The sequence below is a fragment of the Vicugna pacos genome, chromosome 23 (genome assembly GCF_048564905.1).
Source record: "Vicugna pacos chromosome 23, VicPac4, whole genome shotgun sequence".
Classification (NCBI taxonomy): Eukaryota; Metazoa; Chordata; class Mammalia; order Artiodactyla; family Camelidae; genus Vicugna; species Vicugna pacos.
Genome location: NC_133009.1, coordinates 4,595,254 through 4,620,329, shown reverse-complemented (window position 1 = coordinate 4,620,329; position 25,076 = coordinate 4,595,254). Strand labels below are relative to the sequence as shown.

Below are 25,076 nucleotides of genomic sequence, written 5' to 3'. Positions count from 1 at the left end.
ACCATTTCTTATCCAGCTGCCGTCTTGGAGCTGACCAGGAGCAGAGCCAACCTCTCTAGGCCTCCCATGAAATGTGACTTGGGAGCAGTGAGTCCTGACTGGGAAGCTGGCACACCTGGGTTTCAGCCCTAGCAATCTCTGAAGGTCATGGGCAAATTACTGAAGCTGCGTGCGCCTCCTCGCCTGCCTTCCATGCCTGTCTGTAAAGCTCTTCCTAGTTTCCCAAGCATTTCCAAATATCCTGTCCCATGTCAACCACAATTAGTGGAGTGAGTATGACCATCCTTGTGCCTCAGGTAAGAAAACTGTCTGGGAGGGGTCGTGAGCTGTGCTCAAGGTCATGCTGGAGGGCATGACCTGGGTTCTAGTGCTTGCTCTTGGACCTCTGTGGGCTCACTAGGAAGATGAGTCAGATCCAACTTCTCCTAGAAGTGGCTGGTCACAGGTCCTGGACCTTCCTGGGGTTCCTGGGTGTCGGAAGTTGGTTTTCCCAGGCATCTGTCCACTTGGTTAACTGGCCCAACCTGCTCTATAGACGCTGGGCTGAGCTCTGAACTTCCCTGCTCCAGTGAACCACGGGAGATACAGAAATAGCGCCCCGCGGCCCACCACAGCCACTCGGCCTTAGTTCTTGGCCTCTTGGTGGCTCAAACCCTAGTCCTGTCGCCTCTACTTGGGAAATCAGAGCATCCCCTTTCTCCTCCCTGCAGAGGGTGGTGGCAGTAACCCAGCCGCCTCTGTCTCTTTAAGAGAGAGAGAGAGAACCAAATCAGGAAGTGTGAGAGAGCTGAGAGCCGGCTGGGAGCTGAGCTGAGTGTTGGCCTCTGCTCCCAGCTCTCCCAGCTCCCGGGTGGCACACAGCCACTTCAGCTGGCCCAGTCTTCGGGTCCTGTGGTCACCAGGATGCTCTGGGCACTGCCTGTGAATGACAACAAGCCCTGAAAGCTCTGGGGTCACCACACAGTCCCACAACCCTGCATGCCCCACAGCCGAGATGGGGTGAGTGTGCAGAGTCCATGGGGTGAGGGTTGGGGGGGTAAATGGGGGAGCCCAGCGCCCGGCAGATGCAAGGCAGCACTTAGCAGACCTGTTGGGGTGCTGACCTGTCAGCAGTGGCTCTCCCAGCTTATGTCTCCTCCCTGGATCTCTCTGCTGCTGCTGTTCCTCCCCCCGCCCCAGAGGTGCCCTGTGCTCCATCTCTGGTGGGCACCCTTGCAAAGGACATCCTGGAGGTTGGTGAGACCCAGGGAGGGTTGTGGCGAGAGGAGAGCTGTGGTCCACCTACGATGCTCCCTTCCGAGGCTCTGCTGCCCAACACCCCGAAGCCAGCATTGAGCTCTGCCTCCGTACTTTTCTTCTGGCTGGTTTCTGGTGCCTGTTCTCACTTCTCCTGGGGTCCTTTTCCCTGGCTCTTCTGGTGGTGGGAGTGGCCAGGAAAGTCTCCTGGAGCTGGGAAATTGGGCCGGAAACCCCTAGTTCTGTGAAGGAGGGTGACAAACAGGAAAGGGTTAAAGGGCTGGGGCTGGGGGGCCTTTGATGGAGGCTGAGTATCAAACAGCACCCAGGGGTGCCTCTCATCCGCCCTCCTCTTTCCGGTGTAGCTCAGCTCCTGGACTTGCCACAGACGGAAAGCATAACAACACACGCTTGCCGGGGAGAGTCTTTGCCTGATCTGGGGCTGCTCAGAGCACAGGGTAAGTGCTTTTGGCCACAGTAGAGCCCCGAGGAGGAAGGGAGGAGGAGGAAAGTGGGAGGGGCAGCTGGCTCACTGGCTCCAGGACTCACCCTCCTCCATTCAACCACTGCTGAAGGATAGTGAGCTCTTCACTGGGCTGGGGGTCGCAGAACGAGCAGACCTGACCGGATGTGCTGCCAGTCAGCTCCTAAGCGCAGCCCTGGCAGGGCCAGGAGCAGAGCCCAGGACATGCCACCCTGTCTAGGGCTCTGCCCTCTGCACCACACTGCCCACTCCTCAGAACACCAGCTGCCCTCTGCCCCAGGACCAGCCCTGGGGAGGATTTTTGAAGATCGTGAAATCTCCCCCGGCTGGGTCTTTGGCCTTGATTCCAGGATGCTCTACCTGGCTTCACACACACACGCAACACACACCCACTCCCAGACCCGCTGGCTGATTCCCCCTCAGCCTTAGAGGGGAAAGCCTCACCAGCTCGTTCCTGCTGAGCATCACAGTGTCTTCAGAGAGACCCTGAGCACCTCAGCTGCTTCTGTAAGATGCCAGCCCTGATACCTCCTCTGAAACTAGGGATTGACCACTCATCTCTTGACTTGGCCTCTGGCTCCAGGAATGGACATTCTCAAGGTTTCCATTTGTTTAAAAAAAAAAAAAGATAACAGAGAGAGGGCTCAAAGCTAAGGAACTGCGGGTTTCAAGGCACAGTGACCCTGGGGTTGACAACCTTTGAGAGGCAAGGAGGAGGGCCTGCCTAGTCCAACCTTACCTGAAGGTCTTTAAGGGGTGGTGGCCCTTCCTCTGCTCCTCGCAGTCATTGCATCAAGACCAGCCCTGGCCCTCTTCAAATAAGCAACGCATTTGACTTCTGAGGCTACACTCTCCAGGGCCAATTGCTATAGAGGAAATGGCCTTTGGAGAGAAGAGAATGGGGACAAAGATGGGGAACAAAGTTGTGGAGGGGTTTCTGATCCTCCTGGGGGCTCCCGAGCCCTTGGATGTGCCGGTCTCCTGCCTCCTCCCACCCCCCCACCCCCCCACTCCTCTCCCAGGAAGCGCTGACCTGGCCGTGCTGGCCTCCTGACGCCTGTCAGCTCACACAGCAGGAAGTGGTGGGCCTGAGCAAGCAGTGGGGAGGGGCTCCAGGCTCATGTTGCAATCCTGGAGATTTGTGGTGATGTGGTTGACGCTTCCTGACCCGGGGCTCTTCATTCAAGCACTGTTTCTGCCTCCTGGGACAATCCCAGACCTGGATGCCAAAAGCCCAGGAGTCTCCGGGCTGGGGAGAGGTGACAGAGAAAAGGGTTTGTCTCTGGAGAATGCCTCTTTGGGGAGGAGGTGGGAAGGGACTTGGGGAGCAGGGACAGGAAGGATGTCCTGCAGGGGGCCAGGCCTGGGCTGTAGGCTGAGGGCCCCGTGGAAGTTACTTAACCTTTCTGTGCTTCACACTCCTCCTGCCCCCTGCCTCTGGAATGGCCACATGGAGCCCTTCACGGGGTGGTGCTGGGCACAGCCACTGGTCAGGTCACCAGTGTTCACCCCAGGTCAGGGGTGAAACCCTGGACCCCAGTGTGTTCTTCTTCTGGGCAGAAGGCAGTCGGCCGGCAGGGAGCAGGAGATGCAGAGCACCGTCAATTACCTGTGGCACACGGATGACCTGCTGGGGCAGGGCGCCACTGCCAGTGTGTACAAGGCCCGAAACAAGGTAGGATGCAGCCCAGCCCACCCTGGCCCCCTCACCCCCGGGAAGTCCTCGGCCCAGCTGGCCCCCCAGTGGGCATCCAGGGGCCTATGTGGCTGGGCAGAAGCCTCTGGGCTTTGTTCTGCACACTCTGAGGTTGAGCAGAGGTGTGGGGATCCGAAAAGGGCTCCCTGGGGCGATGCTTCTGCCAGGCACGGTTTGGGACTGGAGAGAAAGGATGAAGACACAGGCCACCATCTGGGGCGGTGGTAGCGCATCTAGGAATAGCACAGGTGGGAAGTAGGGCTTGTTTGGATTTATCCTGCCTTCATTCTTGTCGAGAGCTGTATCAAATACACGCGACGTGCTGTACCATCCTGTACTTAACAACTGAAGCCAGACAGAACAGGATTCAGTTCCAGCTTTGCTGCTAACCCCAGGGAGTGTGAGCTACCATTGTAGTTATTGCCAAGAGCAATAGTAATAATAAGAACAAACCATCCCCCGCAGGGCATCAAGTAGGCCAAGCTCTCGTCATCTCCCAGTGCTGCAGGACCGGCTCTGTACCCTCTGACTGGGGGAAGGAGCTGAGAGTGGGAGCCCCATCCCCAGGCAGCCTGCCTTCACGCATCCCCCGGGGGCAGGCTGGTGGGAGGGGCTGAATGGAGGCCTGGGAGGAGGTGATCTCCCCAGGGCAGCGGTGGGACTGACATTATCCCCCATTGCAGAAATCTGGGGAGCTGGTTGCTGTGAAAGTCTTCAACACTGCCAGCTACCTGCGACCCCGGGAGGTGCAGGTGAGGGAGTTCGAGGTCCTGCGGAAGCTGAACCATCAGAACATCATCAAGCTCTTTGCAGTGGAGGAGACGGTGAGTCCAGGGCTTGGTCAGAGGAGGTGGTCTTGTCCTTGACCCTCACAGGCTGGGAAGAGTGAGGTCACATAATGATAGATCTGGGCACAGGCTCATCAGCCAGTCAGCCAGCAGGTTGGCCAGAGCAACAACCTATAGAAAGGAATAAAGAATGTCAGGGGGCTGGGGGCCGTGTGGGAAAGTAAGGATGGGGAGGAAGGCCTAATCCAAGAGGGCTTCCTGGAAAAGGTGACCTTGGGCTCAGGGGTATGAGATCAGTTTGAAGCCAAGGAGGGAAGGCCAGCCAGGAGCTGGGACCAAGAGAATGGGGGCTTTTGGCTCTAGGCTGAGCCACCCTATCTTGAGGAAGGGGAGATGTGCCCTCCTCCCCAAGCCTCCCGCCATCCCACCCACAGGGGGGCAGCCGGCAGAAGGTGCTGGTGATGGAGTACTGCTCCAGCGGGAGTCTGCTCAATGTGCTGGAGAGCCCTGAGAACGCCTTCGGGCTGCCGGAGGACGAGTTCCTGGTGGTCCTGCGCTGTGTGGGTAAGTCCCTTGCTGTCTCCCACCCGGGAGCCCCCTCCCCACCTCAGGCCCAGCCCTCGGGCGAAAGCAAAGCCCCAGAGGGGTGTGGCATTTCAGGAACAAGTATCTAGACCCAGAAGAACCTTGAAACATAAGAGGCTTTTCATTCACAGGCCTAGAACAGACACTAATGAACGGACAGAACCCTAGGGTCTGATTCCTGCAACTCGGCAGTTTAAAACTACAATTCAAGAGTAAAATCTAAAATAGGTTGAACACCAGTGTTCACAACAGCATTATTCACGATAGCCAAGAGGCGCAAAGGACCCAAATGTCACAGACAGATGAATGGATAAACACAATGTGGCTTATACGTATAATAAATGGCTGAATACTATTCAGCCTTTAAAGGAAGGACGTTTGGATATATGTGATAACGTGGGTGAACCTGGAAGACACTGCTGAGTGAAAAAAGCCTGCCACACAGGACAAATACTGTCTGATTTATTTTTATACGAGGGACCTAGAGCAGTCAAATCCACAGAGACAGAAAGTAGATTGTGACTCTCAGGGTTAGAGGATGAGGGGGATGGAAGGGGAGTGTTTAATAGGTAGAATTCCTGTTTGGGAACTTGACAAAGTTCTGGAGGTGGATGGTGGTGATGGTTGCACAACAATGCCATTTTGTTTAATGCCACTGAAGCATAAGCTTAAAAATGGTTAAAATGTAAATTTTATATTGGTATATTTTAGCACAATTTGAAAAAATAATAATTAAAAAAAAAGGTAGGGAGAAGAATGCCCTCCTCCGGGAGGCAGGGCCTCCAGCCCTCTTGGTTTCTTAGCGAATCCCAGTGGCGCCTCCACACCCTGTATCCTTGGGACCCTCGTCCTTTGCTCTGTGCCCGTGTCTGTTCTCCCGCTGGCCCTGTGGCCCAGTCAGCCTGTGAGTTGTCACCCTCTGTCTCTGTGGGCCCGGGACAGCCTTTCCCTGAGGTGAGCCTCGACGCCGGGCTGTCCCCGGCCAGAGCCACTAGCAGCCTTGCCTGTGTCCCAGTGGCCGGCATGAACCACCTGCGGGAGAACGGCGTCGTGCACCGAGACATCAAGCCGGGGAACATCATGCGCCTGGTGGGCGAGGAGGGCCAGAGCATCTACAAGCTGACGGACTTCGGGGCCGCCCGGGAGCTGGGCGATGACGAGCATTTCGTGTCGGTCTACGGCACTGAGGAGTACCTGGTGAGGGGTGCCGAGGGTCGCTGGCTGAGCTGAGGGCCCCCCTGCGGCTGACTGCCCCTCGCCTAGTGAGCCTCCGAGCCCTCCCGAGGGGCTCTCCAGTCTCTCTGGGTAGTCCAGCATGGCTGGAGCTTACTAACCACAACCAGAGCAATTCATTCTGTTCTCTAAGAACGCAAAGGCAATCCTGCAGCCCCCCGCCCAGGCCCCCTGCCCAGTATCCCTACCCAGGACGCCTGCCCAGCACCTCCTTCCCTGGACCCCTGCCCAGCACCCCCTGCCCAGGCCACCTGCCCAGGCCCCCTCCCAGCCCCCCTCCCCAGGGCCCCTGCCCAGGCCCCCCTTTTTCATTAAGTCCTTGATCTGATCCTCATGGAGGAGGGAGCTCCACTGGTCACCGCCTTCCCCAGGGCAGAGGGAAATTCTCTGCATAAGCGCATGCCACACCCACTTTTGAGATGACATAGGAGACACATTCTGACAGCTCTGTTTTCCACCTGAAGGGGTTTCTGATGGTAGGTGGAGGGATTCAGGCCCTCGGCCACCCTCGCCCTCCATGACTGCTCTCCTGTCCTCCTCTGGCAGCATCCTGACATGTATGAGCGGGCAGTGCTTCGCAAGCCCCAGCAGAAGGCTTTTGGGGTGACCGTGGATCTCTGGAGCATTGGGGTGACCCTGTACCACGCAGCCACCGGCAGCCTGCCCTTCGTCCCCTTCGGCGGGCCTCGGCGCAACAAGGAGATCATGTACGGTGAGGGGAGTGGGGGTGGGCCCTGGGCCTTCCCTGCCAGCTCCTGCTGTGTCTCCTTTTCTGCCTCTGACTCTGTGGTCCTCCTGGTCCACCCCCATGCAGGCTCCATTTAGATCCTTGGTTATCAGTCCATCAAACAAAAAGCTGAGCCCTGGCCCTGGGTGATGGGTTCAATGCTTCCCTTGAGCACCCCTGCTCCATCTGGGGCTCACCACATCTCAGCTGAGGCTCCCAAAGTGACTTGCCCAAGGCTGCAGAGGCTGCTGGGGCAAGTTGGGGGTAAGAACCCAGCCTTCTGACCCCAGGACCCAGGTTCCTTGAGGTTTCCTGCTGTCTGACACAGAAGTAGCTGGAGACCCAGGCTGCTCCCACTGAGGGCACTGCCCAGAGCAGAAGAGACTTAAGGTGGATTTGCAGGGTGGTCAATGCCCCCTTCAGCTCAGGGGTCAAGCTATGTGGAACGTGCATTCGGTTAGGGGAAGGAGAAGGAGACTGACTTGGATGGGGGCTGTCAGTGTCGGCTGGACTTTGAAGGGAGGTGTGGTTGGAATAGTAACATGGAAGGGGGGCTATTCAGGACAAGCGCGGCGCAGGCACAGGTGTGGAGGCAGGAGGGCCGTGGAGGTGTGGTGCGGGACAGAGGAGAGCAGAGAGCTTGGGGGCGGGGGGCATCAAGACTAGGAGATCTTGTTGGCTGCGAGCCAGGACTCTCAAATTCCACTTTCAGGCTGCCTTGGAGCTGCTGGGTGACTGGCACCAGTGCTCTGAGTCCTCTGCGCTGCCCGTCATCCCTTGAAGTGCGATAGGCCTGCTGACCTTGTCCCGCCTCCCCCAGGTACCGGATCACCACGGAGAAGCCGGCCGGGGCCATTGCGGGCACTCAGAGGCGGGAGAACGGGCCCCTGGAGTGGAGCTACACCCTCCCCATCACCTGCCAGCTGTCCACGTGAGTGGGGCTTTGCAGGAAGGGCAGATGCAGACCCGAGTCTGGGCCGGCGTCATCCTTTCTGCTGCGAGTCAAGACCTACCTCAAGCCAGGCCCAGGGGGACCCTGTGTGCTGTCAGCTTGGGTTCCCACTCTCCCTTTCTGGCCTGTGTCTCCATCTGGATGCTGGAAGACCCTTCTGGCTCTTCCTCACCATCCCACCCCTTCCCACCCCTTAGTCCTCGCTCTTCAGGGTGTTCTCGTGGAATGCCCCTGTCACCTACTCGAGGAGGACAAGTCTGGGCCCCGGCCCCTGACAGTCTTCATGTCCTGGGGGGACAGGGGGCTGCAGAGCCAGTTGGTGCCCATCCTGGCAAACATCCTGGAAGTGGAGCAGGCCAAGTGCTGGGGCTTCGACCAGTTCTTTGCGGAGACCAGTGACATCCTGCAGCGAGTCATCGTCCACGTCTTCTCCCTGCCCCAGGCCATCCTGCACCACGTCTATGTCCACACACACAACACGTGAGTGAGTGCCAGGGAGGGAAGCGTGAGCCGTCTCTCCCCAAGCACAGGGCTGTGTCCTGGGCAGCGTGCTGGGGGTGCTTAGTTACGGAAGCTTCTTCAGGGTCCAAACTTAGTTTGGAAAAATACTAGTTCCACCGAGTTAAAGTTAAACAGGCTTCCTTGCTGCTGGCCTTGAGCGATTCAGCAAACTTCACAAAGCTAAGATGCATCACGAACGTCCTGGGGGGTGTGCGCGCACGCGCACGTGTGCTGGCTGTGCATTTCCCAAATGTGTTGCTCATAGAGGCCTTTATTCCTGGAGCATGCTATGGGACTAGGCGACTTTTAATGGGAACATGGCAGAAAGAGGTGTGAAGGTGGAGGCAGGATATTGGGGCTCCTTGAGTTCTGTCCCCGCTCTGTCTCCATCCACTATAAGACATGAGCTCTACCCTTTGTCTCTCTACCCTGGATAAAAGAGCAAATCACCCAGGCCTTCCCTCTGAAAAGCAGAGCCCAAAGTCTGAGCTGGGGTTTGGGCCACCCTGACCCTGTATCCAGTCTGCTGACCCCTCTTCCATCCTCTGCCCTGGTGTGTCCAGGATAGCCATCTTTCTGGAGGCCGTGTACAAGCAGACCAACGTGGCCCCCCAGCACCAGGAGTACCTCTTTGAGGGTCACCTCTGTGTCCTCGAGCCCAACCTCTCAGCACAGCACATCGTCCACACCACAGCAAGCAGCCCCCTCACCCTGTTCAGCATGGCCAGCGAGACCCCCAAGGGTCTGGCCTTCAGGGACCGTGAGTAGGACCACCCAGCCTGGATCTTTTCTCCTCTTTGCGTTCTCCTCCAAGGGGCGGGGGTTGACAATCCAGGATATTAATTTTCTCTGTGGGTGTTTCTTTGGGCCCCTGGGGTGTAGAAGGGAGATCTGGGTTCTAATTCAGCATATGCCTCTGAAATGACATATGACTCGGGCCAGCGGCCTGCCCTTCCTGCTTCACAGCATCCACAGATCTGTGAAGGAGACTCCAGAGGAAACAGGGAGGTGTGGATTTAGCATGCTCTCCACGGTCCGTAATTGGTGGGGAAACCTCGGATAGTTTGGGTTGACGGAAACAGGCCCAGGCTGTTGGAGAGAAGGGAAGGTGGTCAGGGGTCCAGAGCTCTGTCCTCCAAGTTCTAGCAAAAATATCCCTCCTTCTCATTTGAATTAAGCTGATTTCATCCTCCTCCTCAGGGTCTGAGAGGGGAATTAACCTTGAAACCCCTGGATGTAAGAGGTGGTTTTTAGCCCATCCTCTGCCGTTGAGATGGGGCCTTGGGTACGAGGCTGCAGTTCTCCAAAGTGAACACAAGGGGGCAGTGAGGGACTGCAATTGTAAAGAAGCACATTGGTGCTTTTCAGGATTGAGGGTGGCGGCTCTAGGTGAGTTGGGAAGCTGGGTGTTGAGGGCTGACTGTGAGCTGGCAGTAAGGAAAGATGAGCTCAGACCTCATCCAGGGCCAGACAGGCAGCCCCCTCAGACAGGGTCTTTATCTGCAGCTGCTCTGGACATCCCCAAGTTCGTCCCAAAAGTGGACCTGCAGGCAGATTACAACACGGCTAAGGTGAGGGACGGCCCCCAGGTGGCAGGGAGGGAGGTTCGCACAGGGGTAGGGGGTATAGGACTTGATCCTGCCCGCCTGTGTGTTTCAGGGGGTGTTGGGGGCCGGCTACCAGGCCCTGCGGCTGGCACGGTCCCTGCTGGCGGGGCAGGAGATGATGCTTCGGGGGCTGCACTGGTTCACGTGAGTACCCCCGGGGACTGGGTGGGGAGGGCGCGGTGTCCTCAGTTCCCTGCAAGAAGACAGCTCTGACTCAGGCTCCCCTCGGCAGGGAGATTCTCCAGGCCACGTGCAGGCGGACGCTGGAGGTCACCAGGATGGCCCTCCTCTTCCTCAGCAGCAGCCTGGGCACCGAGAGGTGGGTGTCCTGCTCGGGGCGGGAGGCTGCAGCAGGATCGGGGCCTGCTCGGACCCCTCGGCCCTTCTCTCTGTCTGTTCCTCACCCCCAATCTTTCCAACCATGCCCCTCGCCACCTCCCATCCAGAGCTCCCAACTTCGCTGCTATCCTAGGAGGGAGAGGCTGCTCCCACCTTGTCCCTCACCCTCAGCCCTGCCAGGTGACTGCACACACCTCCCCCACACCCAGTCCCTCACTTCAGGGGAACGGGCCAGTGGTGGCAATGCCCCTCTAGGTACCGGGGCAGCCTCCCTGCCCCAGGAAAGGGCCTCTGCCCTACCAGACCCCTCCTCTGAGGTTTAGCTGCTCACCTGCACCAGGCCCTGGAGAGGGATCCAGGGGGAGCCCTCACACCCACACGTGGTCCCCGAGCCTGCCAGGATGGAGATCCAGGTGGTCTCATCCTCCAGACTCCTCCTTCCTCCGCGCCTTAGACTGTCCTCACTTCCTAGGATCCCCTACGCTAATCCTTGGAACTCCACGTCCTCCACTCCTCTGACTTGGGCTAATTAGGGGCGATGGGTTGGAAAAGGGGGAAGACTGGGGAGGAGGAAATCCGGCCAGAGGGTCTGGAGATGAGCCGCGGGAAGACTGCATCCACCAGAGCTCTACCGAGAAGGTAGTCGGGAACCCCGGATCTAGAAGGCAAGGCTGTGGTATGGGTGCAAGAGGGAAGCTCTGCAGCACAGGGAAGGCTTCCCCAGGGGGAGAAGACAGGTGATGCCAGAGGAGCAGAGAGACCGTGCCCAACATGCCTGATGTCCCCACCCTCACGGCCCGCAGCCCTCATCCTCAGGAAGGTCCCAGGAGTTTCCCAGAAGCTGGCTGACTCACCACAGACTTGCCTTTGTCCTGGCACTTGGCAGCAGCAACCTTGACGACGGGGTAGAGGGGGTGGTGGCCATGCAGGGAGGAGGGAGGGTGTGTCCCAAGATGAGCCCCCAGCATGGCTGGGCACCCTTCAGGTGATGCCAGAGATGAGGGGCTACAGTGAGCAGTATCAGCCAGCAGTATCCTCCTCTGAGCAGAGCTCTGTCCAAGCACCGAGCGGGCTTCCAGGGATAGAGGTGGCCCCAGGCCTGCAGAGGGTCCTCGCTCCCCAGGGGACAGCATGTGCAGGTGGCAGGACGGTTGGGTAAAGGGAAACTAGAGATGGGTAGAAGCAACCACGAAGATCTTCCTGGAAGAAGTGAGGCTTCTCAGGCCAGAATGTGACAGAATACCTGGGTTAGCAGGCCCTATGCAGAGAGAGAAGGAGGCCACGACCAAAGGGTGGGGAGGTGCTGTTGAGGTTTGCTAAAGCCACAGTTGTGACGGAAAATATCCCAGAGTGGAATCGGAGAGGGGCGAGAGGGAGGGGAGAACGCGTGCAGGTCCTGAGGTCTAGCTGGGAGGTGAGAATCCAGGGAAATGACCAATAGGGGTCTCTTGTGGGTTCTTGAGTGGGAAAGAAATGCATGCAGGAAGCACTTGGGCTGTGTGCCCACCTTCCCTAGGCTGACGAGTGTGGGGGGTGACAGGCTAGCCCGGGCCCGGAGTCCCAGCGTCTGCCGACCGCTGTTTCCCCCGCGGCCGTTCTGGCCCGAGGCCGCCCTGAGGGGTGCTGTGTGTGGAGAGCTGGGCTCAGGGAGGGCCTGCTGTGAGGCCTCCCGGAAAGGAGGCGTCTGGAGAGTGGGAAGCTCACTGAGCAGACAGTCAGAGGGCCAGGCCCAAGCTCGTCACTGACTCACTGTTGGCCTCAGGCCTTTGTCCCCTTTCCTACCTGGGCCTCTGTTTCCTCATTTTCAAAATGAGAGGCCAGTGCCTCGCAATCTCATTCTGTTCTGAACGTCCCCAGACCTGTAGGTTCTTCTGAAGTCTGAAGCCACTGGCTCCTCCCACAGTGGAATCTGAGCTCTCTTAATGAGCTGAATTTCATGTTGGGAGGCGCCCGAGCCCCTGGCACAAAGCCGCCGTTGTTGCGCGTCCTGGTTACTCGCCTCTCCCACCGGGTGCGCCTCCTGCTGCGGGCTCCCTCGGCAGAGCGTCCTTGCCCTTGTCCCGAAGCTCCCCGGTCCTCCCTGGCAGGTGCTGCCATCTGGCGGCACCGTTCAGGGGGCGCAGTTCCAGGGGCCTGGACTGGCTCGGGGAGTCTCAGTGCTTCCCCGTCCCCACACCCCCCCAAAATTGTGTGTCTGTATAAACATGTTCTCTAGTCATGTGCTTTATCTCTGAGGTCCCATCCAATCCCACGAACACCTTTTTCGGTAGCAGGAAGGAGCTTATCTCCCTATTGTACAGATGAAGAGCCTGAGGCTTAGAGAGCTAAAGCGACTACGAGATCGCGCAGATGGCAGGTGTGGCAGCTGGACTGGGACTCAGACCCACCCTCCCGACTCCCTGTCCCGTTGGGTTGGGTCGGCCTCATCCTCTTCTGCTGTAAAGTGTTCCATGCCCTAAAACCCATCCATGTGTTCGATAATTCACTCAGCACTGGTGTGTATGTTGCCAAATAGGTTCTTGCCTCGCACGGGAAAGAATTCAAGAGCAAGGCATAGTAAAGGGAAAGCAAGTTTATTCAGAGAGAATCACGCTCCATAGACAGAGTGGGGTCCGTCTCACTCAGAAGAGAGAGCGGCTCAGGAGATACACACTCCACAGGCAGAACGCAGGCATCTCAAAGGGCGAGAGGGAGACAGACTGAGAGGTGTGGGGTGTTTAAAGTAAAAGTAGATGCACACTCCATAGAGTGCAGCCCGTCTCAGAAGGCAAGAGAGAGAGCAACCATGAAACGCAGAGTTGTTGGTTTTTATGGGCTTGGTAATTTTATATGCTAATGAGTAGGAGCATTATTCCACCTATGTTAGGGAAGGAGCAAGGACTTCCAGGAAATGCCCCCGCTCGCCTACTTTCTGACCTTTTATGATCAGCCTAGGAACTGTCATAGCGCCTGTGTGTGTGCCGTGAGACTCAAGGTCTACTGGAAGTCAAACCTTCTGCCATCTTGGTTCTAACCAGTTTGTCCTGTCCTCAATGTCTGTGTCGTTTCTTCACTAGTTGTGCCCTGCCCCCTTCCCTCCTGCCTCATGTGGAGGACCTACTGTGTGCCAAACACTTTCCTGGGCCCTGGAGATACAATGGTGAACAGAGTGGGCAGCATCCCCGCCTTCATTCTCCCCACTCCTCTTTCCTCCCCTCCCCTCCCCTCCGTTCCCAAGCCAAGACACACAGGGTTCTTTTTACCCCAATTGTCACAGCTGTAAAAACAGTAGGTGCTAATTGTACTAAGTTGGAAAACACAGATAAGCAAAAAGGAAATAAAAATGCCATATCCTACCACCCAAAGGTAATCGTCACTCCCAAGCAGAACATGGCCTTCTAGGCAGTTCTGCCCTGTGTGTGTGTAGGTACTAAGCACCCTGCCCTTTTCCTGTACTTACTGCTTTTCTCAGCTTTGAGCCCTGCCCCACCCGTGTCAATAGACCTTAGTCTCCTCTGTCGTACCCACCCATGTTCCAGTTCCCCTAGTTATCCCCCCAATCTTCTGATCTACCTGGTCTCACCCAAACCAGGATCCAATCTGAGACCACACTTTGTGTCTGGTTGCTGTGTTCCTTACGTCTGCTTTAATCCATCCCTCGAGGTTCGGCAGCGTGGCTGGGGGGCCTGAGCTCCAGGAACTGATGAGAGTTGCAGAGCTGAGGGCCAAGCTGCGGACTGTGAGTGAGGATGGGGCTGGTGGGGGGCTGTCTGGAGCAGAGCCGGGGGAGGGGCAGGGCTCCAGCCAGCCTTGCCATCAGAGCCTCCAGCTGAGGACCCCCCCGGGGGTCTGCCTTTTTGCCCCACAGTTGGCTGAGGTCCTCTCCAGATGTTCCCACAATATCACAGAGACCCAGATGACCCTGAGCAGCCTGAGCTCTGAGCTGGGGAAGAACCGGGATCAGGTACATGAGGACAGAAGGTCTGTGGGGTTTTCCTTCTTGGTGGGGTGGAGGTGGGGGTGAGGGCACATAACACAAAAGGCCCAGTCAGCCTGCTTTCTCCCTTATCTTAGCAAGGATGCTGGGGCATGGGGTTAGGGGTGGGGGACTCAGGAGTATATGAGACCCTCCCATGAGACTGGCCAAATGGAGAAAAGGATCTGGGGTCCTGCCTTGATCTGGGAGTTTAGAGAATAAATTACAAATTGCAGCAGGTGCAATAGTTCTAAATTAAAGAATAATTTCATTTCCTCATCTCTCTTGAACCCTTGCTCTGTGTCAGACCCTTGAATAGGTCCCCCTACTTCTATTGTTGCAAGAAAATGGGGCACAAGAGGATGGTCCCAGGTCTCGGGCGAGTTCCTGGGACGCACCCCACCAAGTGAGGGTTCTTGGCTTCATGCAGGAAAGAATTCAAGAGTGAACCACAGTAAAGTGAAAACAAGTTTATTTAGAGAGATACACACTCCGTAGACAGAATGCAGCCCATCTCAGAAGGGAGAGCAGCCCTGGGGTGCAGAGGTGGTTGGTTTTTATGGGTAGGGTAATTTCATATGCTAACAGGTGGGAGAATTATTCCAACTGTTTGGGGAAAGGGGTGAGGATTTCGAGGAACTGGGCCACTGCCCACTTTTTGGGTTTTTATGGCCAGCGTGGGAACTGTCCTGGCGCCTGTGGGAGCGCCATTTAGCAGCTAATGTATGACAATGAGCATATAATGAGGCTCAAGGTGCACTGGAGATCGGGTCTTCCTCCATCTTGGGCCTCGTTGGTTCTGACCAGTTTTTGTCGTATCAACAGCTAAGTCATTCTTTTAAAGGTTGTGCCCTGCGCCCTTCCCTCCTGTCTCACTGTCGTCTCGTTTAACCCTCAAGACAACAACAGCACTACTGCTATTATGCCCCTTTTATAGATGAAGATGCTCACTCAGAGAGGTTAGTTTGCCCTCAGACACAGCTAGTAAATGACAAATGACAGACGTGGCTCCGGATCGGGTCTGCCAACCTCCGAATCCTATGTTCTTGGCCTACACCAGGGATTTATGACTTTTAAACCCCTATTCTCCCTTTTGAGAAACATAAAAACTCCCACCCGCCCCACAGCCTGTGTGTGGATCCGCTGCCTCCCTTGCCCGCTTTCCCCAGGACGGGGCCACCTCCTTGAACCCCCTGCCATCAGTGCCAGCACAGATCCACGCCCCAACTCCTCAACTCTGCATTCAGAAAGCTCTGAACGCTGAAGTTTTTTCCTAACTGTTTTGGCTGCAAAACCTGACCTAAACTGCCATGAGGCTCTTTACAGTCTTCCTTTATCCCTCTGAGGGTGAATATTCTTATGGTTCTCTGAAGATGGAGGGCACTTAATGCTGCCCCAGACCTCACTAGGGGGTGTTCCACCGTACAGTGCGTGTGCACTGAACCAGCCTTCTCAGATCAGAAGCCAGTTCTGAATTTGGAGCACATCTGGCCCGAGCCTTTTGGATAAAGGCAGGATGTGGGGTCTTGTCCACTCCGTGTTCCAGGAGGGCAGGCACCTGGGACCCTCAGAGTCCCAGGACAGGCTTGGGCTCTGCCCAGAGTCCAGCTCTAGAGATGGCTGAGACGGGGTCCCTGGGAGTTGCTGTAGGGAGGAAGAGGAGTTAAATAGACCTGAGGGTGAGGAAGAAACCCCCATGCCCAGCACATACCCAGCATCTCAAGCAAAGTGTTTGTATCCTGAAAAAGGGAAAGAGAAACAATCATGACCTTGAACCCCAGGTCGAGGACAACCTCAAGAGGTCATCTTCCACATTCCCCTGCCTGCAGGCAGGATCGAGGACCTTGATTCATTCTTGTTTTTAACAAGGGTTGTTGATTCATAATTTAAGTTCCTTCTCTGTGCTTGGCATTGGGTATTCTCAGAAAGCACAACCCCTTTCCTGCCAGAGAACAGGAAAGAAATTCCTGCCCTGCTCCCATGCACAGTTGCTGCGGCCAAACTCTCCTGTTTCAGGGTCCAAGGCTCCTTCCCAGAACCTGTTCTCAAGCCCCTCGTGCAGCAGAGGTTGCTCTTCTGTTGCCTGTCCTGCTTGGCTTCTCCTCGACCTCATCTCTTATTAAATACCGCGCGCGCGTGCGTGTGTGTGTGTGTGTGTGTGTGTGTGTAAAGGAGAGAATAAATACAAGAATGAGAGATGGCTGGCCAGCCCGCAGGGGCCTCAAACAGGCTTAGACACAGGAGAGTCACCCCCACTCCCTGACTGTCCCCCAAAACTGTGCAGTGAGGCTCCTTCTGCAGGGAGACAGCGCCCCTCCTCCCACCGCCATCCCTTCCCCTGCCTCCCCCTTTACCTGTGCCATTTGACTCTTGTGTCACCTGGTCCCTGTCTCCTGCCCATAGCATCCAGCAGATTCAGTGTTGTTTGGACAAGATGTATCTTATCTACAAACAGTTCAAGAAATCCAGGATGAGGCCAGGTGAGCCCCGAGGAGGGGAGCAAAACACTCCTGCTGCTCTCCTTCCCCTCACCCCCCAACTCCCTCCCTTCCTCCTCCTTCCCTGCATTATCTGGTTGTTCCTAATACTCCATCGTGTTGCTGCTGGAGGCTCACTATGCGGGTGGTACTTGTGGAACCCAGGGGCAGCTGGGCTAGGAGAGGGTCGCTGTCTGCAGACCAGTAGGGGACATGAAGCCTTTCCACCTGTGCCTGCTGTCACGTGGCGGCAGGGCGGGGCATCATGTCTTTGAAAGAATCACACTTTCTGGGAAAGAGATGATCTGGAGAAAAATCAGTTAGAGTCCCTGGTGCAGACACTTTGCCTGCATTATCTACCAACCGTCACAAGACCCTCTGGGCAGGGGCAGCCCGTTCACAGGCTCAGGGACTGGAAGCTTCTTGCCCATCCTGGGGTGAGGGAGGGTTGAACCCAGGGGAGGGCTGGGCTGCAGGAGCCTGGGGGACCCCTGTTTGACTCTTGGAGTTGGGAAGCTAACGCTCCAGGAACCGACCGTCTCTCCCACCCACGCCCCCAGCATGTCCTAACGTGCAGGAAATCGACACTTCAGGTCTTGGACTTGACCGCAAAGCTCTCTTCTGTCCCTAGGATTACCTCAAAAGCACTGTCCCATAGGAATATAATGCAGGCACATTTGTAATTTTAAGTTCACTAGTAGCCAAAATTGAAAAAGCAGAAACAAGTGGAATTGATTTTAATAATGTATTTTATTCAACCCCATATATTCAAATTGTCGTTTCAGCATGTAATCAATATAAACAAAATTATTAAAGAGATATTTTACATTCTTTTTTTTTGTGCTAAGTCTTCACGATCCTGTGAGTATTTTACGCTTAGCAGCACATCTCTAATCAGAAGCTGATTTTTTAACAAAATGAAATGTACGCTTACCAAACTAAAGCTGTGCTTGATGGGGAAAAAACACTGTACACGGCTTCAGTTTTTAAGTTGAACTGGAGGAATTGAAAGGAAAATGCGGGGCCTCAGTCACACTGGCCGTACCAGTCATGTTTGAGGTTCTCACAGCCATGCTGTTACACATACAGACTTAGAAGAGAATCCTCTCTCTCCCTGGGAACCGCAATCCTGTCTCTGTGTCTCACTTGGAGGGAGAGCAGCACAGGAGACGGGGAAACCCTGTTCCCTGAAGCCATCGGGGACTGAGCTCAGGAAACCTGGCCACCTTTGCTGTGACTTTAGGAGAACTTCTGAGGCTTTTCTGTCTCCATCACTGGAATTACACCATCGTATAACCACCGCACTGCAGGGCACCTGCGTGTGCTGGGCTCCGTCGTCTGGGATGTGCCTGTTCTTAATTTATTTGATGCTCATGAAAATCCTAGACAGTGTTATCTTCCCCATTGTACAGATGAGGAAACTGAGACACGGGAAGGCTAAGGAGCCCAAGCAATCCAGATCCAGCTGCTTTTAACTACCCCATTTTACAGCCTCAAAAAGAATTTCATTTCTATTGGTCTGCAAGGGTCCTTTATTAAAATTTAAAATGAACCAGGAAGAGTAACACTTAACTGCCAACATCCGAGGTGTTGAAAGATGCCGTTCCAGAAAATGCTCAATCATTTTCAGGCTCTCTCACTTTACCCCTCACACCTGTCCCGCACGTTACCCATGATGGACGAGGTGAGCTCACTTGCCTACAGCCCTGCTGATCAGAGGCAGGATTGGGCCTTGTCCCAAGTCCCTTGGACTTCACAAGTCAGCTGGCTGAATGCAGGGCCCAGAACGAGGAGCCCAGAAAGGCGATTCTGCTATCAGGGGAGTGGTGGACCCCAAGTAGGCAGCAAGGGCATCCTCCTCACCACTTCATCTTGGGAAAACCACTAACTGGAGGCCATTCCCTTGAAGCCCAGGAGGGGGCAGCATCTCCCTAGTGCAGAAATTGTCAGGAAGCTGCCAAGACACTGAAAATTTCATCCCTGCTGGCAGAAGTTCTCCTTCTGGGCTGGGCTGAGAAGGGGAGGTTGAGCATCATGGCCTGGCTTACCCAGCCCATTGCTGCAGAACCCAGCTGACTCTGCCTGCAGCCTGAATACTCAGGGATGGGGTCAACAGGCTGCAGGCATCAGCCGTGCTGGGAAGGGTGCTGGGTGAGAGGTCAGGGCTGACCACATCCTTCAAGGCCCATTTCATCCACCACTTCCCACCTGGAATCTCCCCAAGCACTCATCCCTCCACCCCCTACACCGGGGGGGCCCTGCCTTGTCATAATGCAGTGTTTTGGGTGCCTGTTTCCCTCTGTCCGTCTTTCTGGCTGTCTTATGAGCTCCCGCGGAGCAGGGCCCAGGCCGCTGCCTTCACGCCTGTAGTTTCCCCCAGCCCTTGCGCCGTTCGGTTTTGTTGACTGAATCAGTGACCTCAGCCCTGTCTCTTTCCTGCAGGGCTTGGCTACAATGAGGAGCAGATTCACAAGCTGGATAAGTGAGTGGCCTGTCCCCCGCCAGGCGGGTCAGCAGGAGGGTGGGTGTCACCGGGGCAGAGCGACTCCCTGTGCCGGACAAGAGGTGGTGAAGGGCCCTGATCCCAGACCGGAGCTGGGCAGGAGGAAAGTGGGGTGGGGTCACTACATCTGGGGCAGGTCATCTGCAGCCAAGGGAGGGAGGTTTCTCAGCTGCAGTCTGGGTGGAACTGGACTGACTTCTGGTGGGAACAGAAGTAGGATTTCTTTCCCTCATCGTCCTCGCTGATTTACCACCTGCTTCTGACCTCCGCCTAGCTCTCCTTTGGGCTTCTCTCTGCTCCTCTGTCTCCTGGATGCTCCCTTCTTCCAGGAAGCCCTCCCTGATTTAATGCTTATTTGGGGACTCACTCCCTGAGTTCTATCCCTGACCCTGACTCCCTGCACGCGCGCGCACACACACACACGCACACACACACACGCACACACACACACAACTGTCTCTCCTTCCTCCTGGGGACTGAGCTTGAGAGCGTGTGTGTTCCCTGAGGTGCCTGTCTTTCTCCCACACCCATCTGTTGAAGTGTGCTGTGTGCCGGCCTCTCTGATCGCCACGATTCCCGTGGGCGATCACCTCCTCCTCTGGAGAGGCAGACCTGCTGTGGACCCAGGGACTGGGTATTTGCGTGATACTAGGCTTGTGCACAGGTGGCTCTGGCCACTCATCTCTGTACCTCGGTTTCTGTCTTTTCAGGGTGAATTTTAGTCATTTAGCCAAAAGGCTCCTGCAGGTGTTCCAGGAGGAGCACGTGCAGAAGTACCAGGCATCGCTGGCCACACACGGCAAGAGGATGAGGTAACACTGAACTCATGATCCCCAGGGCACTCCTGGCCTGGCCCTTCCCAGCTGCAGACACCCTGGGCTTTGCAGAGCCCCAGTGGAAAGGGAGATGGTAATAAAGGAATAAAGGCAAAGAGATGGGTGGTTTTATGGCCCTGGGTGGACCAGGCAGTCTGGTGGGTGATTTCCATTTCTACATTAGCTCATTTAATCCCACAGTATCTACCCTGTGCAGTGGATACTGTCACCCCATTTAACAGATGAGAAAACTGAGGCTCAGAGAACAGGCTGCTTCCTTAGTACCACACCGCTAGTAAGTAGCAGACCCAGGACTAGTGTGTGGTGTGACTGCCTCTAAAATCCGGATTCTTTCCCAGGTCCCTGGTGGTGGTGTTAGGAAGCCCTCTCACTGGGGAGAATGCAAGGTCCCTCTGGGATGAGGACAAGTGGTCTGAGAAGCAGAGGGAGGCAGAGGCCCTTAAATAGAACCCCCCTCACACTGTTGCCTATGGGAATTTTGGGTTCTCCCTCTCAGACAAGCCCCGCCCTCCTTCCCCTGCAGCATCCTGAGATGAGCGGGCAGGTTCCCAGCTGCTGCTGATTCTGAGGCCCATGTGACCTGTGGGCTCATTACAGGGTTGAGACCCAGACACTCTCCCACACAAACATTAGAAGACAATGCCCAAGGAAGGGGGTATAGCTCAAGCTGTAGAGTGTGTGCTTAGCAAGGAAGTCCTAGGAGGTCCTCGGTTCAATCCCTGGTACCTCCAACAATAAATAAATAAACCTAATTACCTCCCCCTGCCAAAAAAAAAAAATGCAATGCCTGGCTCCCCGACCCTAACCCACCCCCCAGTTCTGATTCAGCTGTTCTGGAGCAGGGCTTGGATGTCAGTATTTTAAAACCTCCTCCGGGCAATTTAATGCATAGCCAGGGTTGAGAATGACCACTGATTCCCTCATCCAGGACCTGGCTCATTCCCTCCTCTCAGAGAGAGATGAGAATTCATAACACAGTCTTGACTTTGATTTGCTCTGGAAACGGGAGCGTGGGCAGTTCCCACTTGAAGTGCCCCACTGCAGGCGGTCTCTGCTTCCCTGACCGGGGCCAGTGCTCCCCCTGACTGGCCGGTGTGACCCGGCCCGAGACAGGCATGTTCACAGCTCCCCCCGTCCTTCTACACAGACAGGCACCAGCCAGGGTCAGAGTGGTCATCACCGTGGGACAGGGACGGAGTGAGGGCACAGCTGGAAAGGCAGAGGCACTGAGGGAGGCCCGTGCCTGGGACCCACCAGCTCCAGCCTCTGCCGCCCGGAAAGCTCTTCTCTGTGTCTGGTGACCCAAACTGCTGGGTGGGCAGCTGAGAGCGAATGAGCCCGGCTCTGACGCTTCTCTGCTCTCTCGAGGGTGGTGCATGAGACCAGGAACCACCTGCGCCTGGTTGGCTGTTCTGTGGCTGCCTGTAACACCGAAGCCCAGGGAGCACAGGAGAGCCTCAGCAAGGTGAGGGAGCTTTAGGAGCCTCTGGGGCTGCCTAGGGCAATCAGGCTCCTGGGGGCGTCCGGGCTGCACCCCTGCCCCGGGGCAGAGCTGCCCTTGACTGAGCCCAAGCGCTTTGGTGTGGGTGGGAGGGCTCTGACCCGCCAGCGTGGGAGGCACTTCCTAGTGTTCTCAGACTGACGGCTGCTGCAAGGGCAGAGCTGCCCGAAGGCTGGGACATCTTCCTGATGACCCAGCGCTACTCCTGAGGGGCGTGTGACCCCTTCTTGGTCCTCTGATCTGCTCTCTGCAAAGAGACAAACCCACAGGCAGTTCTGAGACGCTGCCCGCTTTGCCAACAGGGACAGAGAAGGGCTGTCCTTCGAGGAGAGAGCCCCACATGGCGCCTCCTCCCCTCCCCGCATAGGACACATTCTTTCAGAGCCTGGGCTGCCCGCACCCCTTCTCCGCAGCTCCTGGCTCATCCTGTGTCATGACAGGTACAGGTCAGACACAAAGGGGGCTCGGCAGCCTGGACCCCTAAACACAGGCAGAGACAGGACGGTGGCTGTGCTGGCTGTGCTCCCAGGACAAGAAGGAGGGGCTTGTGGGAAAGGCCTGAGTGTTCTGGACACTCCAGGGATGCGGGTGGTGGGCCAGGGACCACTTCATTACCCCTGTCTCACCCTTCCCCACACCCCTGCTGCCCCCACCATGTGAGCTGGCTTGTCCCCTCTGACTAAAGTGTGTTTCTTTCCAGATCCTTGACCGGCTCTCGCATCAGCTCCTCCAGGACAGAACACAGGGGGCTGGGGCCTCATCGCCCCCTGCAGCCCCTTATCCCAGCCCTGCACTAAGGGAGCTGACTCTGCAGTGAGTGCCAGAGAGGGGGGGCGGTGTGAGTGTGTGTGTCTGTCTGAGTCTGTGTGTGTGTGTGTGTGTGTGTGTGAGTCTGTGTGTGTGTGTGTGTGTGTCTGTGTGAGTCTGTGTGTGTGTGTGTGTGTGTGTTAGGCACCAGAGGCAGGAACAAGGAACAGAGGCCCGGTGGGGCTGTGGAGAAGGGTGGGCCTCCCGGGAAGGGGTCTGGGCAGAGCGACTTTGGCCTTAGCCACAGCCGCCTCTCTGGCCTTGTCCTTGAGCAGCATGCAGGAGCTCTGCGAGGAGATGAAGCTGCTGTCGTCTGACCTCCAGGACAACAACCGCATCATTGAAGGGTGAGGAGTCCCCGCTGGGGGCTGGGGGTGGGGAGGCTGGGTCCCCAAGCTGCCCTCGCCTCAGGGGACAGGCCCCGTGCCTGCCACGCAGGTTTGACGACAGATGTCCATGTTCCAAACAGTCGCATCAGAGCTTCAGCCTTGTGCACAGGCGAGTCAGCGTGCTCACCAGGCGAGGCTATCACTACAGTCAGGAGAGCGTGGGCCTCGGGGTGGTCAGAGATGGGGGCCCGGGGCCTGTGGCTGGGCGGCTGTGTCCGGCCCTGCGTGAAGGTAGACTGTCTGACGCCTCATCCAGGGCGACTCCTTTAGCCTTTACCACCATCCTCAGAGCAGGGCTGTTCCGTCTGCCTGTCACAGTCCAGGAAACACAGTGCGGAGCTGGGGAGGGCTGCCCGCGGCTGCAGGCCCACTATTAGGGACTCTGCATTGTCACCTGATTGGAGTCCCTTCCTCAGGGGGGTGAGCATACCGGAGGGCTGCTGGGCGCTGCAGCAGGGCTCAGCCTTTTGGATTTTGTGCACCAGTGAAATTCAGAGAAGAAAACTGGAGAATAACAGAGGGGCCAATTTCTCATAAGCACAATTGAAAGCACAATTGAAAGGGGAAAAACTCTGCCATTTAGAAGTCCCACTTTACAAGGCACATTTTATCACCAAAGAGAAGGAAGGACATAATGTCAAAAGCAAGGATGGTCCTTGCCCTGAAAGTCAGATTTCCATATAGATATGTGTGTATGTGTGTATAGGCACTCACGCATGCGTGCACACACCTCCCACATCCTCTCTGTCATCCTTACGTCTGTCACTCCCCCGCGGGGGGACCAGCGGCATGGTAGCAAGAGTCTGCAGAGATTCTAACAGGGTTTGACTCCCACTCTTACCAACCGCGTGACCCTGGGAGGTTTGTTCGGCCCTGAGCTGAAAAATCGGCATCGTGATTCCGACCTCGTGGTGTTAATGCAGGGATTAAACAGGACGAGATAAGCAGTGAGCTGGGGAGGGGAGGGTGCGTGAAGGCAGGGCTCACTAAATGGCAGGTGTTCCCCAGAGGTCACGCCAGTCTGGGGCCCTAGAATCAGGCCCTGGAGGTAGGGGAGATGGGCCCAGAGCTCATGGTTGTCCCCAGAGTTTCAGAGGGTCCTTGGGTGGAGGAGGCATCCCATGTCTCATTCTTAAACACTCTCAAAGAGGAGATTTGACAGCTTCTTGAAAAGACTTTCCAAAACAACCCTCACCGGCAGGAAGTTCCAATTTTAGTGCCGACATAAATTTTGCTGTGATGTGTAGTCTATTTACAGATAGCTCAAAAATTTTATTCTGAGGATTTTTTACTTCCTTGTTCAGAGCTATAACCAAAGAGCCTAAAGAAACAATTGGAATTCCTTTCCCCCTCGTCTTGACCCCTGGCTGCCTTAGAATCACCAGGGGAGCTTTTAAAAGTGCAGATGCCTGGGTTCAGAGACTCTGGGCGCAGCTTGGAGTTGGGGATTTTTATAAGCTGCCCAGATGATTCTAACGTGGAGTCAGGGAAGAGAACCAGAGAGTTCTTGTCGGTGGACACAGATGCTACGAGAGGAGAGCCGAAGACCTGACTGGCTCCGTGTTCCTGGAAGCTGACTGTGTCGGGCCCTGGGGTGTGGTCTGCAGGCTTCTCCACCTGGGTGGGAGATGCTAACCTGAGCCTTTGTTACAGGTTAAGTCGGGTCCCATCGGCTCCTGACATCTGAGCTCTGGGGCGTGCACGAGGCATCCTGAAGCATTAGACTCACTCAGACACTGCTCTCCTGCCAGCACTGCGGGACCCAACACAGGACAGTACCTGGTCCCATCTCATCAGCCTACCTCCCTCCTGGCTGGCGGCCAGGAGATGTCACCAGCATTACCTTCGGCTGCCTCTCTGCGGGCAGCAGCGCAGAGGACCCGGGGCACTAGGCCACCTCTGCCCAGACCCCAGACCCACTCCTGGGCTGCCCTGTGTGTCCTACGCAGGCTCGGGCAGAGCTCTTCCGTGGCCCTGGCCTGTGGAGCTGAGCCTGGCCGGGCTGTGGGGAGAAGAGGCCCCCCTGGGCCCTCCCACCACCCCACCGCCCCTCCGCCTCTGGTTTATAGGGCTTCACTCCTCAGGGAACAGAAGAGGCGGCCCCCTGGGGTTTCCCCAGGGTGCTGGGTCAAACAGCGTAATCTCAGTCTTCCTTCCTCTTGAAGTGTTTCACGCTGAGCACACAGGCCTCTCCCCTCACCTGTGATTCCTGAAGGTCACCACACGCGGCCCCAGGCCTGACGGAGCCTGACTTCTCTCCTCTGGGTCTGGCTGAGCCTAAGGCTGAGAGGACGGTGGCCGAGGCAGGTGCCAGTGTCGTGGGGACCCTTCCTCCCTCTCTCTGAGGCACCACCAGGTTCTGGGGTTTGCAGGCAGCGGTGTCAACAGCAGCCATGCCAATTAGCATAGGCCCACAAGTCCAGAGAGCTCTGAAGAAATAAAGGCCTGCACCTTCACGAA

The 25,076-nt window shown here is 56.4% G+C and overlaps 1 protein-coding gene across 6 annotated transcripts; it reads left to right on the top strand.

The window, feature by feature from the left end:
- The first annotated feature begins 22 nt into the window (after positions 1-22).
- On the top strand, positions 23-25,076 carry IKBKE (inhibitor of nuclear factor kappa B kinase subunit epsilon). Of its 6 annotated transcripts, XM_072948336.1 has the most exons (24): positions 23-296; positions 835-999; positions 1,602-1,694; positions 3,281-3,395; positions 4,100-4,240; positions 4,639-4,768; positions 5,805-5,986; positions 6,569-6,729; positions 7,570-7,680; positions 8,002-8,181; positions 8,766-8,962; positions 9,709-9,773; positions 9,862-9,953; positions 10,042-10,128; positions 10,701-10,787; positions 13,791-13,866; positions 13,996-14,108; positions 16,507-16,583; positions 19,023-19,062; positions 19,794-19,895; positions 21,288-21,384; positions 22,121-22,233; positions 22,503-22,574; positions 24,270-25,076. In XM_072948336.1, exons 4-24 carry the CDS (start codon positions 3,309-3,311, stop codon positions 24,301-24,303), a joined length of 2,244 nt encoding a protein of 747 aa, XP_072804437.1. In that variant the 5' UTR covers positions 23-296; positions 835-999; positions 1,602-1,694; positions 3,281-3,308; the 3' UTR covers positions 24,304-25,076. The 6 variants fall into 6 exon arrangements, 4 of the variants coding, with proteins under 4 accessions (XP_072804437.1, XP_072804438.1, XP_072804436.1 ...); XM_072948337.1 differs by lacking the exon at positions 835-999; XM_072948335.1 differs by lacking the exon at positions 23-296 and having other exon boundaries at positions 800-999.

What these genes read in the sequence shown, in the direction of transcription:
- IKBKE (XM_072948337.1), top strand. Translation starts at nt 3,309, where the DNA reads ATGCAGAGCACCGTCAATTACCTGTGGCACACGGATGACCTGCTGGGG. An exon ending in TCTTTGCAGTGGAGGAGACG is followed by an intron (nt 4,241 to 4,638) that starts GTGAGTCCAGGG and finishes TCCCACCCACAG; the next exon opens with GGGGGCAGCCGGCAGAAGGT. An exon ending in ACCAGAGCTCTACCGAGAAG is followed by an intron (nt 10,788 to 13,790) that starts GTAGTCGGGAAC and finishes CCATCCCTCGAG; the next exon opens with GTTCGGCAGCGTGGCTGGGG.